Source organism: Panthera onca, chromosome B1 (assembly GCF_046562875.1).
Source record: "Panthera onca isolate mPanOnc1 chromosome B1, mPanOnc1 haplotype 2, whole genome shotgun sequence".
In the NCBI taxonomy this organism is placed as follows: Eukaryota; Metazoa; Chordata; class Mammalia; order Carnivora; family Felidae; genus Panthera; species Panthera onca.
In genome coordinates this window covers 100,713,720-100,734,157 of record NC_138342.1, presented here as the reverse complement: position 1 = coordinate 100,734,157, position 20,438 = coordinate 100,713,720, and the positions used below count along the sequence as shown (strand labels likewise).

The 20,438-nt window shown below is 37.5% G+C and overlaps 1 protein-coding gene across 5 annotated transcripts in view; it reads left to right on the top strand.

The window, feature by feature from the left end:
* PDE5A (phosphodiesterase 5A) overlaps positions 1-20,438 on the top strand; it is a 138,687-nt gene that overhangs the window by 22,073 nt on the left and 96,176 nt on the right. For all 5 annotated transcript variants that reach the window (XM_060654283.3, XM_060654284.3, XM_060654280.3 and 2 more), the window contains exon 3: positions 10,234-10,323. In XM_060654283.3, coding sequence (XP_060510266.1) covers positions 10,234-10,323 — 90 coding nt within the window. The remainder of the gene's footprint in view (positions 1-10,233; positions 10,324-20,438) is intronic.

The following is a 20,438-nucleotide window of genomic DNA, read 5'->3' as shown; positions in this document are numbered from 1 at the left end:
TGGCACATAGTCAAGTCTTTTTTTTTAACATTTATTTATTTTCGACAGACAGAGACAGAGCATGAGTAGGGGAGGGCAGAGAGAAAGGAAGACCCAGAATCAGAAGTAAGCTGCAATCTCTGAGCTGTCAGCACAGAGCTAGATGGGGGGCTTGAATCCACCACCCGCGAGATCATGACCTGAGCTGAAGTCAGACGCTTAACTGACTGAGCCACTCAGGTGCCCCAGTAAAGTCTTTTTTTTTCCAAAAATTTTTAATGTGTATTTATTTTAGAGACAGAGAGACAGAGCACAAGTGGGGGAGGGGCAGAGAGAGAGCCAGAGACAGAATCTGAAGCAGGCTGCAGGCTCTGAGCTGTCAGCACAGAGCCCGATGCGGGGCTCAAACCCACAAACCGTGAGATCATGACCTGAGCCAAAGTCGGACACTTAACCGACTGAGCCACCCAGGCATCCTCCCAGTCAAGTCTTAATAAATATTTACTAAATTAAAATTATATAGTAGATAGGATAGGTAAGTAGAATAGAAAGGAGGTCATAATAGATGCCCAGGAAAATGTGGTAGGTTCGGGGAAGCAGGAGATATCATTAGTTGGGGAGATGAAGAAATGTTTCTTTGAGGAAGCACCGCTTGATATGGACCCTAGAAAACAGATAAGATTTGAATAGATTGGTTTGTGTACATGGTGAAATCCAGATGCAAAGAGAAGTTGAAAGAAGCAACAGGGCAGGTGCACCACATGTCATCGTATAGACGTGTGGGTAATAGTGTAGACATTGAGGAGCTATGGGAGCAGAGCCTGGAGATTACTGGGGTCTTGAATGCCAGGCTGAGGGGTGTGTATGTGGACTAGAACCACGAGGGATAATTAAAGGTGGTTTGAAAGGGGGATTGCTATGATTCATACTGTGCTTTAGCAGGATGAATTTTACAGTGGTCATAAAATGAATTAGAAAAATTCTAGAAACTGGGAGGACAGATCATTGAATAGTGTGAGGCAGTGAGTACCTGAACCAGGACACTAGCCTTATGAGTAAAAGAAAGGAGTGGATTTCCGATAAAGAAGTGGAATCTGTTGGAGTTGGTTGCTAATAGGAGTTGAAAGTGAGGGGAAAGGAGGAGTTAGGATGACTGAGGGTTTGAAGATGGGTGAGTAAATATGGTAGCCAGTGAGGAATATTGAGGGCAGGGATTTAGGGAAAGATGTGAAATCCTGAGGTATTTTCCAGAATCCATTCTATACAAGGAGTTTATTCAATTTTGATTCTTCTTGGAGCTCTCTCTGCAACTTCTATGAGCTCTGGAGCAACGTCACACCGTCGCAGACTACAAGCGGGGTATTAAGGACACAGCTGAAGGATTGCTGCCAAATTTGCAGAATTCCCTTCCTGTCTTAGGTGACAGCTGGGTTTCCACTTTTCAATGGCACTATAGTCCCAAGTACAGTAGGACCATAAATATGCTTCAGCTTTGCTGAGAAAGCCTTCATTTGTCTGCGTGGTTCTAAGTTTCTGCAGCCATGAGAATTTCTTCACTTATATGCATTTTGTTTAATACGCTTACCATTTTTGACAGTGTCAGTTTTATTTTGCAGTTAGTAATGATTCAATTCTTGTACTGCTGTCTCAAAGGGGTCCATGTCCTTGATTTGCAGTGCTTCCAGGGTGAAGCGTCTTAGCCTGTGGATTCTTCATGTTGCTGCATCACCCTTGGCACCCTTGATCCGTGTTTATAGTGGCCCCGCAGAAGTTATTTGTGTCCCAAGGATTTCATTTAGAAGTTGTGGGGTTGATCTGTGACACACAGTTTACATTGCTGTTGACGGTAGAAGTCAGTTGGCTAATGGATAATTCATAATTCAGCCCCACCCATGATTCATATCAAAATAGTGTCTCATAGCCTTTTGTGAAAGTAGTCAGAATGCATTCTGTTTTCTAAGTCCTACCTCTTTAAACATGCATCTGTGAAAATTACACCCTAAAAGCAGTATTTCTTAAAGCTTATTTGACCATAGAACCCTTGAAAAGTTGTGCAAAACCCCGAGGTGACCATGAAACATAATCATACTCAGATTGAAGCTAAAAACAAAAAAATAGTCTCATGGATAAGTCAGTTATAAGAAGTGGTCAACATTTGATTTGTTTTTTAAAACTTTGTGACAGAATGATATAAATGTGAGAAGTCATCTTATTTTATTACTAATAAAATAACACATTCATTTATTTAAAATATAAAACAAGATCCATAACTTAAACCAGTGATTCTCAATCAGACCGCAAATACTAATGAGAGGGTATTTGCTGTCTATAGATAGATGTTTAATCACACATCATCTCCTTCTGCATCAGCCCATCATTCGTGTGACTTTCCTGAATGTGGCACAGCATTTATTGATAATAAGATATTAAAACGTAATCATCGGGGCGCCTGGGTGGCTCAGTCGGTTGAGTGGCCGACTTCGGCTCAGGTCATGATCTCGCGGTCTGTGAGTTTGAGCCCCGCGTCGGGCTCTGTGCTGACAGCTCAGAGCCTGGAGCCTGTTTCAGATTCTGTGTCTCCCTCTCTCTGACCCTCCCCCGTTCATGCTCTGTCTCTCTCTGTCTCAAAAATAAATAAACGTTAAAAATAAATAAATAAATAAATAAAACGTAATCATCAGAACAACTCAGGACAACTGTATAAATGCGTTTGGTATTCTTCTATATGAAAACTAGGTATCATCTAGTATCTATATTAGATTGTGTATAGTGAGGGTTTTTCAGAGAAATTGACTCAATAGGATACACATATATATGAGAAGAAGTTTATTACAGAAATTAGCTTACTGGATTATAGAGGCATAGAATTTCCACAGTCTGCCCACTGCCTGAAAGCTGGACAAGTAGGAAAGCCGGTGGTGTAATTCAGAGTCTGAAGGCCTGAGAATTGGGCAACCCGTAGTCTAAGTCTGTTGTGGGTTCGAATCCAAAAGCCTGGGAACCAGGAACTTCAGTGGAGAGCAGGTGGGCAGAAGAAGGTAGATGTTTCAACTTAAGTAGAAAGGATGAATTTGTCCTTCCTCTGCCTCTTTGTTCTATTCAGGCCCTCAATGATTTAAATGGTGCCAACCTGCATTGGTGAAGATCTTCTTTGCTCAGTTTATTGATTCAAATGCTAATCTCTTCTAGAGACATCCTTACAGACATATCCAAGAATAATGTTTTACCAGCTATTTGAGCATTCCTTAGCTGAGTCAAGCTGACACTTAAAATTGACCATCACAGATTGCATTGAACACCTAGTGTCATGCCCTACAGAACCCTCAAGATTCCCCAAGATTTCCTGTCAAAGGATTTGTATTGTCAAAACACTCCTTTTTCTCCTAAGTCAACCAGAATGCAAAACTTAGACTCTTCTCCTGTTTCCATAGGACAGCCACTCCAGGTATGCTATGATTTCTAGGAAGAAGACTTGGAGAGTTTTAGGGGAGGGTCTCATTGCCGTTCATATGGCCTTTACCATGTAGCTACTGTTCTTCCCCACCCCGATAACTTTATTCCTCCTTTTGCATTCCTTATCAAGATAAGTAAGTCTTTACCATCTCTCACTTTGCACATCTCACTTTATCAAGAAGTTTTCCTAAAGGGGCGCCTGGGTGGCGCAGTCGGTTAAGCGTCCGACTTCAGCCAGGTCACGATCTCGCGGTCCGTGAGTTCGAGCCCCGCATCAGGCTCTGGGCTGATGGCTCAGAGCCTGGAGCCTGTTTCCGATTCTGTGTCTCCCTCTCTCTCTGCCCCTACCCCATTCATGCTCTGTCTCTCTCTGTCCCAAAAAAATAAATAAAAAACGTTGGAAAAAAAAAAAAAAAAGAAGTTTTCCTAAAGAACTATGAGCCCTCTGGGGAGCCTGGGTGGCTCAGTCGGTTGGGCATCTGACTTCGACTCAGGTCATGATCTCACAGTCCGTGAGTTTGAGCCCCGCATCGAGCCCTGTGCTGTCAGTTCAGAGCCTGGAGCCTGCTTAGGATTCTGTGTCTCCCTCTCTCTCTGCCCCTCCCCCACTCATGCTCTGTCTCTCTCTATCAAAAAAATGAATAAACGTAAAAAAAAATTAAAAAAAAAAGAACTATGAGCTCTCTCAAAGAATTTCTAATGAGTAAAATGATTTCCAAAATGAATTTTAGAAGAAAGAAGTAACAATATCAACTGTTTTAATCTTGATAAATCTACCAATCTGTCATGATCTAATTGTACCCCAAGGAACATAGTGTGGGAACCACTATATCTGTCTTTGTTTAATGTTCTAATAAGTTTTAGACATTGTCTTAAAAATGCCACTCTGTAAGAGAAAAATAGCTTATAAATTGGCAAGTCTACTATGTTGTTTTCTGTTATTTTTACTTTTATGTAATTTCAAACTTAAGGGAAAGTTGTAAGTCTAGTAGAAGAAACTTCCATATACATACTACCCAAATTCTCCAGCTGCTTATGTTTTGCCACATTTACTTTATCATTTTTTTCTTTCATATATAATACATGTAAGTAATACGTGTATACTATTTTTCTGAACCACTTAAAAAGTTGGAAATATTTTTACTAAATTTTTCAGTGAATGTTTTCTAACTAGGATGTTTTATATAATTTGAATACATTTGTCCAAATCAGGATTATGATACAATGCTATTACCTAATAGTCCATAGTTCAATTTAGTCTATTGTCCCATTAATGTTCTTCATAGCTATTTTTTCCTCTGATCAAGGGTCTGATCCAGAATTATATAATGAATATGCTTGTCATGTGTCTTTAGTCTTCTTTAAATCTGGAATAGATTCTCTGTTTCTTTATCTATCTGTACATATATTTTGAGAGTACAGGCTAATTATTTTGTCAAATTTTTGAGGAGACTCAAAGTAGGCATTTTGGACAGAACCACAGATATCAATGATGAGACCTTGTTTGGGCTTCCAAACAACAGTCAGTTCTTCACTTTTCCTATACCAGGTGGATATCCTACACCCCAATTCAATTCTGATGCTAACTGCTAGTAGTTAGCACTAACTACCACTCGTAACTAACTGCTGACACTATACTGCTACTAGTTAGCACAGACCCCACAGTCTAAAGACTCAATCCCACTAGATTGTCCACAGTTCCCAGTTCAGATACCAGCCACAAACAGGGCCCCCAAGCTACCCACATTTATGCCAACCTACAAATTAGGTGATTCCTCTTTCAGGTTCAATAATTTGCTGGAATGAATCACATAACTCAAGGAAGCACTATATTTACAATTATAGTTTTATTTTAATGTATACAATTCAGGAACAACTAAATGGAAGAGATGCATTAGGGCAAAGAATAGGAGGTGGGGGAACACAGAAATTCCATTCCTTTTCCAGGAGGTGCACCACAATCCTAGCACGTAGATATCTTCACCAACCTGGACACTCCTCCAAACTTCATTGTTTTGAGGTTTTTTTAAATCAAGGTTTCATTATGTAGGCATGACTGATTAAATCCATTGGCCATTAGATTGAATTCAATCTCCAGCTCCCTCTCCCTTCTCTGGAGGTCAGGGGTGGGGCTCAGAGTTCTAACCCTATAATAAGTTGATTGATTTTTCTGTAGCCAGTCCCCATCTGGAAGCTCTCTGGGGCCCACTCACTTATGACTCATCTCATTAGCATGAACACAGGTACAGTTGAAAGGGGCTTGTGTTGACTATCAAAAGACTTTCCTGTTACTCAGGGAATTACAGGGATTTTAGGAGCTCTGTGCCGGAACCTGGGACAAAGACTAAATATATATTTTATTAAATACCCACAGTCTTCTCAACATATGTTACCAGGAAGCATGTGATTTTGATTTATCCCAGTGTTGATGTTAATTTTGAAAACTTGGTTAGTGGTGTCTACTAGGTTTCTCCACTATAAAGGTACAGTTTTTCTATTGTAATTAATAAATCTTATGATGAGGTACCTTGATATTGTGTAAATATTCTATTCTTCATGAACCTACATGTGGTAATTTTAGTATCCATTGATTCGCTAACTCCATCATAACTTCTATATTTTTTAGTTCTCATGTAACGAAGAGTTTGCCTTCTTTATTCATACATTCCTTTATTTATTTCACTATGGACTCACAGATTTTTGTTTTGTTTAATGAGTTATGATCTGTTATTATCTTTATTTATTCAAATTCTCAAATTATATCCAATTCGCCAGGCTCTGTATCTTTTTGTTATGTTGCCATCACTCTGGGTTTTCTTGCTTTCTTGTGGTCTGAAAGTTCTAATTGGCTTAACAATATGTTCCAGGCTTATCTTATACTTTCCCTGTCCTAGCCCTAGAATCATTCATTTCCCAAGGAGCTCTGATTCCTTTCATTGGAGGAAATAACCAAGATAGAAGCCAAGATGTGAGCACTAGATGTGTTCATTACTTCTGGTATGTGTTTGTTGCTACCAGTATGTCAGTAGACAGAGCTAGGAAAAAAATATGTAAATATACAACACATGCCTATATTTTATTTATTTTTATATCAAAGAATTGTTAGTGATACCTTCAACACCTCAAGGTGCATTTTGTTTCTCTTCCTCCTTTTTCTATTGGGTGTTTCCTTCTCAAAAAATGAAGACCCAGGCTTCCTTATCTTTACATATTTATGCATGTTCAAATCAAGTCCCAAGCTCTTTACTCCTTTCTGTAGAATCTGGTGTCTCTCCCTTTAGGCTGAACAATTTCCATTAGCACTTCTTATAGTAAAAGTCTGGTGGTGACAAATTGTCTCAGTTTTAGTTTATCTGAAAATGCCTTTATTTTGCCTGTATTCTTGAAAGATATTTTCACTGGATAGACAATACTCAGTTAATAATTATTTTTCTTTCAACATTTTAACAGAATTTTCCCATATTTTTGGTCTTCACTTTTCTCATGAGAAGTCAGCTATCCTTTGTATTTTCATCTTATGTTTCTTATGTATCATTTTCATAATATGTGTGTAAGTTTAAGATTTTCACTAACTTTGGAGAAATTTTGGTCTATGTCTTTAAGTATTTTTCCACTCCATCCTCTTTCTTCTCTTTGGGACTCCAATGATATATATGCTGGACCACTTGATGATGTCCCAGAAAACACCAAGGCTCTGTTAACTTTCTATAGGCTTTTCCCCTCTCAGTCCTTCTGATTGAGTACTTTCTGTTGATTTGTCTTCAGGTTCGCTGACCCTCTCTTATTTTGTTCTTCATCTGCTATTAAATGCATCGATGAACTTTTCATTTTAGACATTGTAGTTTTCAGCTCTAGAGTTTCCATTTGTTGTTTTTTTAAGTTTTTTTTTATAGTTTCCCATCTGTTCATTATTACCATGTTTTCCTTTAAGCCCTTAAGTACATTTATAATAGAAGCTTTTAAGTCCTTGTCTGTTAATTCTAACATCTGAATCATTTTTGAGTCATTGTCTATTGACTACTTTTTCTCCTCCTCACTATGGGTTGCAATTGCAAGTTTTCTTCACATGTGTTGCGATTTTTTATTGTATGCTGGATATTGTGGATGTTTTCTTGCAGGGCATTTGGATCATATCATCCTTCTTTAAAAGAGGGCTGATATTTGTTCTTGTAGGTGGTGAAATTACAAATGATCTTTTTGGTCCTGCCAGACTTGGTGTTATTGTTAAGGTAGATCTATTTTTGTTTGGAATACTGTCTCTACACCCCTTCCCAAATCAAGGGTATGGTCCTTACTCCTAAGGAGTAGCCTTTCTGTGTCTCAGCTGAATGCCTGAGGTGCTTAGTGAGGTCTCTCCTCTGTTTGAGCTGGAGCTCCAGTGCCTCCACATATTTACCTAATTGGTATCACCATTCTGCTTTCAGCCTTCAACACATAATTTTAGCTAGTTCTCTTAGAGCCTTGCTCTATACATGTCTGAAGTGAATAGCCACTCAGTCTTTTGCCACTCCTTTTACCCCTTCCCCTAATTCCCCAGCATAGCTCTCTTATTAGGTACTTTGCCTTGCAAATTTTAGCCACTTTAGAAGCCCTGAATTCCTTTCAATTCCATTTGGAACTGTTACTGCACTTGTGTACCACCTACCTTCTTGCCAGCAGGAAAATGCCCCTGGAAGAAAGCCAGAGTATTGCCTGGTTGTCATGTGTATTCCCCATTTTCATGGTCTGTAGTTTAGCTGTCTCATATATTTGTCTAGTCTTATATTTTTCAGTAGGAGGGCATGTCTGGTACCAGTTGCTTTATTTTAGCAAGTGGATATCCAAGGCTTATTTTTTTTTACACTGTTCTCATAAACAGTCAAAGGAATAATCATGATAATAGTACCGCTCCATTTTTTCTTTGGTGTTGGCTGGAGCTAGAGCAGTTAAAAGTTCTCTATGTGTATTGCCTTTGCCCTGAGTGCATTGTTAGGAAAATTCTTTGAGATGACCAAATTCACCTAAGATGATTTTGAAGCATACATTATTCCCACCTCCTTCAATGAAATGAAATTTAGGCTGCTGTTGATTTTAAGCTCTTAGTATGCCCCCAAAACTGTGAAAGTCCTATTGTCAGTCTGTCAAACTCTATTGCTTTGATTAGATAGTTGAGTTTGGTTCTCTTCTTTATAAATTGGTCTTATAATTTAAATATTCATTAACAAAAATTGCTGAGGATGCATTTTATTCATATTTTGATTATTAGCTTGTAGAATAACCCACTACATAAGTTAATAATTTTTTACCTCTTTAATTCATCAATATCAGTATCCTGTCTGCCTTTTTAGATACATTCCAATATAGTATGTTATTTAAGAAAGATTTTTTTTAAATATTCAGCCAAAGTTTTCCCTGTGTCTCAGTATAACTTTGAGCATGTTTGCAAAAAAAGGCAAAAATGCAGTACTGTTTATTTATAATCTAAAATATTTATACTGATTTTCCACTATTTTATAACTTCTGTCTTGAAATTCTCTTTAATGCCAAGTTCGACTTTCTTGGGAAATTTGGCCTCATTTCTGACCCCAGTTGATGGAATCTAGTGTAATCATTTACTTCATTCACAGCTTTGGCTTTACATGACTTGACTAATTAAAAAAATAAATAAATGACTTTCAAAGATGAGGATTTTCCAGTGTGGCTATTCCATGTTCTCTGAAGGGAATTCCAAAAACAGAGCTTTTAGAGCAATGTTGCTATAATTAGGTTGAGCATGTAACTTCCCAAGACTATTGCTTTGAGGGGAACAACACTCATTCTGGTATGTTTGTTTCCATTCTAATCTTATCTCATATAGTAGTATCTGTCCATTTCACCTAGTGTGTTTTCCCCCTCACTTACAAGGTTTGTTTTAAACTATAATAACCTAAAAATGATCACATTTGATAACGGTGATATTATTTGTTAATTAAGTCCTTCATTTATTTACCAAATGCTTTGGACTTCTTTTGCTAGTGTTGGGAATACAGTGACAAACCCCCCCAAAAAAATCCCCTCATAGAGTTTATAGCCTAACTTTAATATTCCCAATCTAAAGTTCAACAAAAATAGCCTGTACCCTTCTTTCATTGACCCACATTTAGAACTTTTACACCTCTCAGAAGTCCTTTGTGGTTATTGGATGTGTATGATGTAATTTGTAAGAAGAAAAAAAAATACAAAGATTAAGGAGTTGTTTACAGTCTGATTGAGGCCCTACAGCTTGTTTTACGTACACATACACATGAAAATATTTAAAATTCCTATGAACACCTGAGATAGAAGAACAGAATACTGAGGTAAAATATAAACACCATTATAGGGGAAGTAAAGTCAATATTAAGCTGGTCACTTTGGAGTTGGTAGGTTTTATAGGAAAAATTTCAGAGCAGAGATGCTTTTCTTTAGGATGGCACAGAAGAATCAGATAGCGAAATGGGAACAGGCAAATTGTATTACAGAGGTGGAGAGTTGCCGCTTTTTTGTGAGTCTAAGGAATGCTATCTAAATCAGTTAATATTTTGAATTTCCATTATTTCTGAACATTTGTTTGAGTCTGTATTTTTTTGGTTCTCATAAACACTAGCTACTAAAAAATATAAATTTATCTTTGTCAAAGATGATATGTACTTAGATGATTTGATGTCTTACCCAATGATAAAATTGTCATTCAGAGCAACAAGGTAAGTTGAAGGTTAGATTTTTCTAATCTTATAAATCAGAAAAATCAAATCTGTCCTTGAACAGGTCAGTCATTAAATTGAATTTCTTTTTCTTTACTAGGATCCTCGGTTCAATGCAGAAGTTGACCAAATTACAGGCTACAGGACACAAAGTATTCTTTGTATGCCGATTAAGAATCATAGGGAAGAGGTAAGCCAATTTTCCGTTTTGTAAAAGGTCATTTGGAAACACTTTTCTTTTTGAAAAAAACTTTTACTTTGCATGTTTATGAAATAATACTGTAGTGACAAGTTAATTACAAAGAGCTTAAATATTCTCCTAGATTTTTTTTATTTAGACTTTAGATAGGGCTGAATCTTGATAGAGACTTTACTTTGACTTAGAAATAGACTTCAGACTTTTTATTTCCTTACCTCACTACCCCACCACCACCCTAGGACCTTATTCTCTTTTACGATACATAATTGTGATTGTGGTTAGAATCAATTTATTTCATATTATATTGGAAGCATCTGAATAATGTTCATTTCATAAATGGTTATCCAATTGTAATGGTCATCAGCTGATTTTGTGGGGAGGCATTCAAAGTGAGGTTTTGAAAACATGAAAATTGTAGCTAATTCCAAGTACATTTCATTGTGAAATTATAACAAGCAAATGAAATGTTTTGGTTTATATTTCATCTGCCTAGAAGGTTTGGATTCTGTTAGCACTAAATTCCCTCTTCACCCATACTTATTTGAAAAAAAAAAGTTAATAAATTAACAGTCAAATTGTATGTTTCAGTTAAACGTTTTCAGTCCTGACTGCACATCACAATCAACTGAGGAACTCTAAAATACTACCAATTAAATCTGACTCTCTAAGGGCAGTGTATAGACACTGATATGTTTTTAAAGCTCTCCAAATCATTCTAAAGTGTTGCCAGGGTTGAAAATCACTACTCGAAGTGGAAACAAATAGATTGGAAGCACCCACACTGGGGCATCTTAACCTTGGCTGCACATTAGAATCACTTGGGAAATATTGAGAAACTTTAATGCCCAGGCTTCACCAGAAATCAGTCTCTGGAGTTGGGGCACAAGCATCAGTATTTTGACATTCCCAGGTGATTACAATATGCAGCTAGATTTGAGAACCACTACCAAAGATACTAAAAACACTTCGATGCTGCTGCTTGATATATATTCAAATTATGACATCTTTCCTTTCTCTCCTCCATCCGGTCCTTCACCAAGTTCCATTGATTTTCACTGTTGGAATTTTTCTCACTTCAGTTCCTTTCCTTTCATACCTATTGCCATAATTCAGATATTGAAGCAGTGCTTGAACTTTTAAAATATTCTCATAAGAGGCTTCTGTACTTGCATTCAGTTTCCCTTCAGTCCTCCCTGCTATATGCCCTGGGAATTTTCCTAAAACACAGCATTCTAAACCAGTGCTTCTAAGACATGAATGTGCATATGAAATCACATAGGGATTTTGTTAAAATGCAGTTTCTGAATTCTGTAGGCCTAGGTGGGACCTGAGGTTCTTTTCTAATAGGCACCAAGTTGATGCAGACACCCCAAGTCTGCAGATCACAATTTGACTAACAGGATCCTAAACAAGACTATTTTTCAGTAGTCTAAAATAAGTTCTCAGTGTCTTAGAGTTGCTACCTGGTTTTTTAAAGGGGATAGTTAGAGCCAAAGTCACTAAAAGTACTTGCAGTTAAACCATGAATGTGAAATTAATTAATTAACTACTCAATTGATTAATTAATTCGTTGGTTAATTAATTGGTTAATTATGTGGGTGAATAAATAAAATGGAAAAATGCATGGACTAACGATGGGTTGCCATATATAGCAACTAAGAAGTATGTCCCTTGCAATATTTGTGATGTAGTTAAACTAAAAATTAGTTGTCACTCATCTGAAATTAAATTTGACTAGCTTTCCTGTATTTTATCTGATAGCCGTAGTTGTAAACCAAGAGCTAGGATTCTGTGCGCTTGAGAAGACTGTATTCAGCTTCCAGTTAGTTAAGTATATGGGAAAATTGTGATCCAGAAAACAACTTTGTACTGGCCAAACACTCAGCCTGAATCATTCTCTGATTAACTTCTCTTTCTAAATAGTGTGAACAATCTCACCAACATTGGGGATTGGGGGAACCCATGAGAATGTGCAACAAAACCACCAGGGCAGAGTGAGTGGGACCACAGGATACATGTGTTTCTCTCTTTATGACTACCTGGGAAGATGACTTAAATTAAAACAAGCAAAAGGCTGTATTGAGGTATAATTTAACACAATAAAATTCATCCATTTTAAGTGTATGGCTTGATGAGTTTTGGCAAATGTGTATACAGACATGTAATCATCACTGCGATCCAGATACAGAACATTTCTGTCACCTCAGATATTTCCCTGTACCCCTTGCAGTTGATCCCATCCCCCTCCCTCCCTCAACCGCTAACCCCTAACAATCACTAGTCTGTTTCTTGTCACTATTGTCTTTGCCTTTTCTTAGAATGTCATATAAATGGATTCCTACAGTATATAGTCTTGTGTGCCTGGTTTCTTTCACTTAGTATAATGTTCATGAGATTCATCCATGTTGTTGCAAGTATCAGTAATTTGTTCCATTTTATTTTATTTTATTTTATTTATTTTATTTTATTTTATTTTATTTTATTTTATTTTATTTTATTTTTTTAATGTTTATTCATGTGTTTTGAGACAGAGTGTGAGTCGGGGAGGGGCAGGGAGAGAGGGAGAGGGAATCCTCAGCAGGCTTTGTGCTCTGTCAGCGCCGAGCCTGACTGTGAGATCATGACCTGAGCCAAAGTCAAGAGTCCTGTGCTCAACTGACTGAGCCATCAAGGCATCCCAATTCCTTTTTATTGATGAGTGATTTATTCCATGGCGTGAATATACTAGTTTGATTATTCATTCACTGGTTGATAGACACTTGAATTGTTTCCAGTTTTATGAAAAAAGCCACTATTATGAAAGAAGCCACTGTGAGTGTTTGCATACAGGTCTTTGTGTGGACATAATGCTTTCATTTCTCCTTGGTAAATATATAGGAGGGGACTTGCTAGGTCATATGGTAGGTGTATGTTTAATTTTATAAGAAACTTCCAGACTCTTTCCCAAAGTGGCGCTACCACATGTGTTCTTACCAACAACATAAGAGTTCCAGCTGCTTCACCTCCTTGGCAACATGTGGTATTATCAGTTTTTAAAACTTAAGCTGTTTTAGTAAGGATGATTTGAATTTGATTACGTGAATATATATATATATATATATATATATTCCTATAATATATTCCTATAATATATTCATATGATATATACATGAATATATTATATGAATATATATTATACATATATATTATATGAAATATATATATATATATATATATATATATATATATATATACATACATACATATATACATATATAACCCCACTTTCAACTAGGGCTGTCTGCTTACTTCCAGATCTGATTAAAGTGGGTCCAGCTACAGGTCCCAGATTGTGATTGTCCAGAGCTCTTCCTCAGATTCCTGCTAGGTTCCTGAGCAACCTTAGTCTGCCTGCCTCCATGTCCCTTCATCCTCTCCTGCTGTCTCTGCTTTACCCTGTAATGACTAGATAGGAAGCCAGGGCTCTTCACTGGTCTTCACAAAAGTTCACTCACACCAAGCATTTCATGGAACAAAGAAACCTTCAGTAACTTCACTAGAGACTTAGTAACGTTATCAAAAGGAGGGTTTCCAAACACAGCTTTTAAAAGGTCTTGCTGACTGTCCCCACTCTCTACCTTCTCCCACCTGCTCCCTCTCTCCCATACTGGCACCATGCAGTTCAAAATTATTTCCTGTGAGAATCATTTCTTCAGAGAAAAAGGAATGAAGAGAAACAGAATAGAATCCTCTGCTATGCAAAAGAAAGAAAGAAAGAAAGAAAGAAAGAAAGAAAGAAAGAAAGAAAGAAAGAAAAAGAAATTTGGCTGACAGAACCAAGGCCAGTAAGAAGATGCAGTATATGACTTTCAGAATTATCTTCAAATTTATAGCTATGTAGACAAACTCAGGGCAATGTTACTTTTGTGTACATAAAGAAGTACTCTTTTTTCACAAAGTTTTTGAAGTTAAGGTGGAAGGCACAAGTAAAGCTTTTGGAGTAATTGCCTTTTTTTTTTTTTTTTTAAGTTTATTTAGTTATTTTGAGAGAAAGAGTTCGAGAATGCGCCCGTGTGAGTGGGAGAGGGGCAGAGAGAGAGGGAGAGAGAGAATCCCAAGCAGACTGCATGCTGCCAGCACAGAGCCTCATGCAGGGCTCAATCTCATGAACCGTGAAATCGTGACGAGCAAAATCAAGAGTCGGTCCCTTATCCAACTGAGCCACCAAGGTGCTCCTGGGAGTAGTTGTTAAGACTGCTGGCTCTGGGCTTGAATCCCATTACCACTCACTTGATAAGTACCCAGGTTGCAATTAGTTAATCCCTTTGTTTTTCAGTTTTCTTATCTGCAAAATGGTGTTATAAAAGGACCTAACTCCTAGGGTTTCTGTGAAGAACAGATGGGTTCATGCATGCTAAGGGCTTACAGGCACACTGAAAGTGATCAATAAATGTTATGTTTTAAAAGGAGACCTAGAACTAACAGAACTTTTAGGAGAGATAAGGAATGATATAATTATATGAAGAGGTCATTAGCCACATGGTATAACCAGCCAGCTAGGACCAAGTGATAACCAGAGCAGTCCCTGCCTTAACCTGATCTGTTGCCCCCTAACTTTAAGCTTAAAAGAAAAATGCTTTTCACTGTTTGTGCTCATAAATAAGGTGAAATCAATTTGGTGTTTTCCCTTTTGTTAGTCCAACTGTATTGAGTAAGCCAATGCCAATTCCAACTAATTACCAGGGAACCTCAAATGAGGTGTGATTTTATAAACAGTCAGTAAATAGTTTATTTTACTGATTGTTCACAAAACGTCCTGGTACTTGTTAGTGACCAGTGTCTTAAGGCATAGACACTGACGCTGGAAAGCTGCTTGAATGGAGAAGCTGAATATTGAATACTAAAGTCTGAACTATAACAGAATGCAGAAAATTCAGGAAGAGTTTTATGATTCAGAAAAATATTTAATTTCCTTATTTGCCTTGTCTTCCTTTGAAATATTTCAACTAATTAAAAATTTTCTGGAGCTCTTTTCATTAATGATGTAATCTTAATGTGTGATAGAGCAATGCTTTTTTTAGAAATCAGGATCATAGATATTGCTAAACTTCTGTGACAGAAATTTTTGAAAAGAATTGTAGTGGGTAAGTTTTTGCAATCTTCCCCTGTCCTGCTCCCTTCTAAGAGAATGGGGTTAATGCACAAAGTGGCGGGGGGGGGGGGGGTATTACTGAAGAAGCTTGAAGAGATTAAAACAATTTATTTTGGAAAGGTCAAAGAGCTGTTGGCTAGAGAAAATAAATGAAGATGAGAAGAGGAAGGGTCAAGGGAGAAAAGATAGCCAGCCCAGGCTGTATATTAGAGTGGTTTGAGGACTGTGGGGTAGGAACTTGGAAATAACTGCCTATCCTGTGGAAACTATTCTAAGGACCTGGCATATATTAATTCATTTAATCTTCCTAGCAGCCATAAAAGGTGGTCATTATTTGTTCCTACTTAACAGATGAGAAAACAGCCATGGAACATTTAGGGAACTTACCCAAAGTCACATAACTAAAAACTGGCAAAGCTGAGATTCAAATCTAGGCAATGTGTAAGTGAAGTAAGTCAGACAGAAAAAGGCAAATACCAGATGATTTCACTTATATGTGGAATCTAGAAAGCAAAATTAAACAAACAAATCAGAAATAGAATCATAAATACAGAGAACAAACTGGTTGTCACCAGAGGGGAGGAAGGTGAAACAGGGGATTAGGAGGTTACAAACCTCCAGTTTGAAAATAAAAAAGACATGGAGGTGAAAAGTATGGCTTAGGGAATATAGTCAGCAATATTGTAATAACTTTGTATGGTGGCAGATGGACTACACTTCTGTGGTCAGCATTTCATAATGTATGTAATTGTCGAATCACTATGCTGTGCACCTAAAACTAATATAATATTGTAAGTCAGCTATGTTGTTGACTGTTCAACAACAACACAAATAGACAATCTGGCTATAGAGTAATAACATGGGAAAGAGGGTTTCTTAAAATTCTGCTGTGAGAATGGGGCATACCTGGCTGGCTCAGTCAGTTAAGCATCCGTGTCTTAGTTTCCGCTCAGGTCAGGATCTCACGGTTCCATGGGTTTGAGCCCTGCGTCAGGCTCTGCACTGGCAGGGTGGAGCCTGCTTGGGAATTTCTCTCTCTCCCCCCTCTCTCTGTCCCTCCCCTACTCACTCCGTCTCTCTCAAAATGAATAAACTTAAAAAAAATAATTCTGCTGTAAGTGATGACTGCATCCACTTTCTTCCACCGCAGTGAAAGGGCTAAGAGAGGGGGATGGGAGGTACACTGGTGTATTTAGTGTCGCTCATGCAGAGGCAGGACTTGAGGGTGAAAACAAGGAGATCTGGCTGTATTCTGATGACTTTTAATGTCAAGTGTTTAAACCACTCTGCAGACAGACTCCCGGAGGAAATTTTCTCCAGGGATAAAAGAGTTACGGGAGCATGTTTCATATTAATCTGGGCCAGCGTGCTCCAGCGGAGAACCATGATGTGCACATGAAGCATAATGAGAAAAATTGCAGCAAACATATGAATTTTAAAGACTGCTGTCAGATTTCTTTCAGACGTACTGCAGGATTTTTTTGGACCTGGCACTTGGACCAGTTTTTATTTTTGTCGCTTGGCATTAGTCTTTTCTATGACCAGACAATTCTTTTATGTTTAGTAAAGAAGTGCAGGGGAAATTCAACTCTTTCTATCTCAGATGACCCATTTCTCAAATACTGCCCTCCCCTGAAGTATTGCTCGTTATGACATAGTAGAGATGTCATAGGCATTATGTATTTATACATAATGTATTTATAGGCATTATGGAAGTCATTGTTGTGAAATAATGCAAGTTCTTTGAAAATTTCCTATTGATCTGAGCTGGAGATTATATCCAATATTGTCTTTCAGGCTGGTCTGAAATACCTGTTTTCTCTGTCGACTGTAGTTACTAAATAGAAATCTAATTTGGAATCACAAATTTTTTTTCCTCCTTTATTTTTATTTTAGCATACTGATTTTATTTTAACACACTTGATGACGTACTTACTACTCTTCGATGCAAATATAAGTTATGAGAAGATACATGGTAACTTTTTTTCCAGTGTGGTAAAGGAACATTTTATTTTAGCTAACTATCTAAATTTATATCTTCTTTTAAAAAAAACTGAAAATTAAAAAAAACCTTAATTTTTATGAATGTTTTTATGAGATAAATACTTTAATGAATCAAAGAAATTTCATGCCTGCAGAAATCACAAAATAAAGCATTAATGGAATCAGATGTGTATTCCTGCTGCAAACGTAAAGTTTTCTAGAATTTAGGTTCTATGATCTTATCTGCTTATTTTATTTTTTATTTAAAAAATTTTTTTTAATCTTTATTTATTTTTGAGAGAGAGACAGCGTGTGAGCAGGGGAGGAGCAGAGATAGAGGGAGACACAGAATCTGAAGCAGGCTCCAGGCTCCGAGCTGTCAGCACAGAGCCCGACGTGGGGCTCGAACCCATGAACTGTGAGATCATGACCTGAGCCGAAGTCAGATGCTCAATCAACTGAGCCACCCAGGCGCCCCCTTATCTGTTTATTTTAAAGTAATCTCATTTTTTTCCTCTGAATTATCTTGTTTGGACAAATAACTGTTGAATCCCTAAAATATGCAGAGCACTGGTCTAGGCAGTGAGGATATTTAAACAATGAAGCAAGGAAGGTACTTGCTGGGAATTTGTTTCAATTTCAAGATGTAGATCTTGTACACTAGACGTTAACTATCAGTACGTGGTAACAAGACAGGTGTTAAATGAGTTCAGTATTCAACTCACTAGGTCAAAGGAATGACTGAATTTTGAGACCTAGAGAAATTAAAGAGGAAAGAAGTAAGCTGTGGTCTCCTGCAGCAGATTCCTGCTGTTTATATCACAGCCTTACGAGAGAAGCACATACAAGCTTTACATGAGAGGGTGGAGGCAGGGGAGACGCTTGCCAGCCATCTCGTGCTTAGAGTGCCGACTGGGTCTTAAATTTGACAAGTAAGCTTGGAACAGATAAACATTATGGCTTTACGCATAATCCTTCAATTCTAAGTCAGGCTAGATGAAAATACAGCCACAAAAAAAAAGCAGAGTTTAATTGCAGACTGTCCGTTGATCTAGATCTATTTTAGTCTTAAAGAATTGGCTAGTTTTGTGGCCTTTTTAAAAAACGTATAAATTGTTTATTGCACTTGTTCCCCAGTGATACTCTTTCTCGTGGCCTTGCTTTTAGAAACAAAACAAAAGTACTCCACAAAGTTTCCGTTTGTTCTGGACTTGATGTCATGATGGTGATGATCTTTTCTCATTGCTTTTCCATATTGCCTTTTAAATAATAAGCAAGTGTATTTTACAGAGAAGATGGCAAACACTTTCCTAAAGAAAAAAACCACTTGTTAAGAGCAGCAGATGAAAAACACGGTGCTAATAGGTTAAATTCCTGAGGCTACACTGCTTATCCAGGAGAAGAAGAAAGGGTGAATGAAAGCTTGAGACTGATAGGCTGTCTTTCCCCAAATCTCATTTTTAATGCTCAGAAAATCTGGTTCAGACTGAAGACTATGTTTTATTCAATATGAAGTTTATCTTCATTAGTACTTTCAGGATACCCATTCCAGCACTTGTTCAAATGCATTACATTTTAATCTAATAGATCATTTACAAATTTAATTTTGAGAAGTTTTACATAGGCCCTGAAATAATGACTAGTAGAGGTCTGGAACATGTTGCAGATAAGCATAAACAATTCCTTTGTATAATATCTAACCCAGAACTACATAATTAGGATTTTTATTTATTAAATAATTTTCAGTTTTTCATGCACTCTTAACAGATTAAGGTGGTCGTCAATAATATTGCTACTCTCCATAGATATATGTGCAGACATCTGTATTCATTTAGTAAAAGCTACGATTACATAGGTAAAGTGCTTTATAAATTGTTAAATACTCTATATTCTTTCTTATTATACCTCATCTAAAAATCTCTACTTATTTCACTTCTACCAGAGTGGAAGTGAATAATACAGGCTTAAGAAAAAAATTTTTTAATATTTTTTAATATTTAAGATTTAAAAAACAAAGAGTGAGAGATAAAGATCTTTAAAAATTTTTGAACCATATTTTTCTATTTGCATCACTTCATGGTAGTGAAATAAAGTGAAAAGTAACCTGGATTTAGGATTCCAGATCTGTTTGATTATTACACATTATTTGATGGTCATAAGTACTGTATTCATGGTCTTTTTCAATGTAACAAATTGCCCTAAGCTGAGTAATTTTGAACAACACACATAGATTATGTCACAGTTTCTATGGTTCAGGGATTGTGGAGCAGCTTAGCAGGCTGAGTGGTTCTGGCCCAGGTTCCCTGCAGGGGGCTGCACTCAGGATACAGGCAGAGGTGTTTGGCTCATGCTTGAGGATCCACTTCCCAGAGAGCTCACTCACATGCTTGCTTGTTGGCAGGAGGCCTCAGTTCCTCACCAAGTGGGGCTGTCCGTAAATTGCTCAGTTTCCTCACCATGTAGCAGAGGGTGGGCAAGAAGGAATCTCCAGAGCCCTGTCTGGCCGAGTCACCAGAGTTGTGCACCTTGGCTTCAAGGTATTCTCTTCTTTAGAAGCCCGGGCATCAAGTCCAGCCCAGACTCGAGGGGAGAGGAATTACGCTCCACGTCTTGAAGAGAGGCGTATTAAAGAATTTGAGGAGATGGAAACCACCGGAAGTACTAGATCTGCTTTGAGGCTTTTTCTCTTTCCTTAAAAATGGCCAGCTGATAAAAGAGGAATTTTGTTTGTCAGTTAAAATTATTTCTCACCCTTTCACGTACTAAACAATGACACGAATCACCAGAAGCAACATTTAAACAAAGATGGAGAGTTGGTGTGTACGGCTCAGTTGGCATGGGGGAAAGAGAAAAGAGGAAGCAGAAAACTTAAAAAAAGGAAGACTGAGGAGAAACGAGGAAGATGTCTGCTTCTTCGGGCTGTGGCAAATGATTGAGGCATTAAGAGGCTTCTGAAATGTTATGTCACAAATGCTGGTCTATATGAGATCAC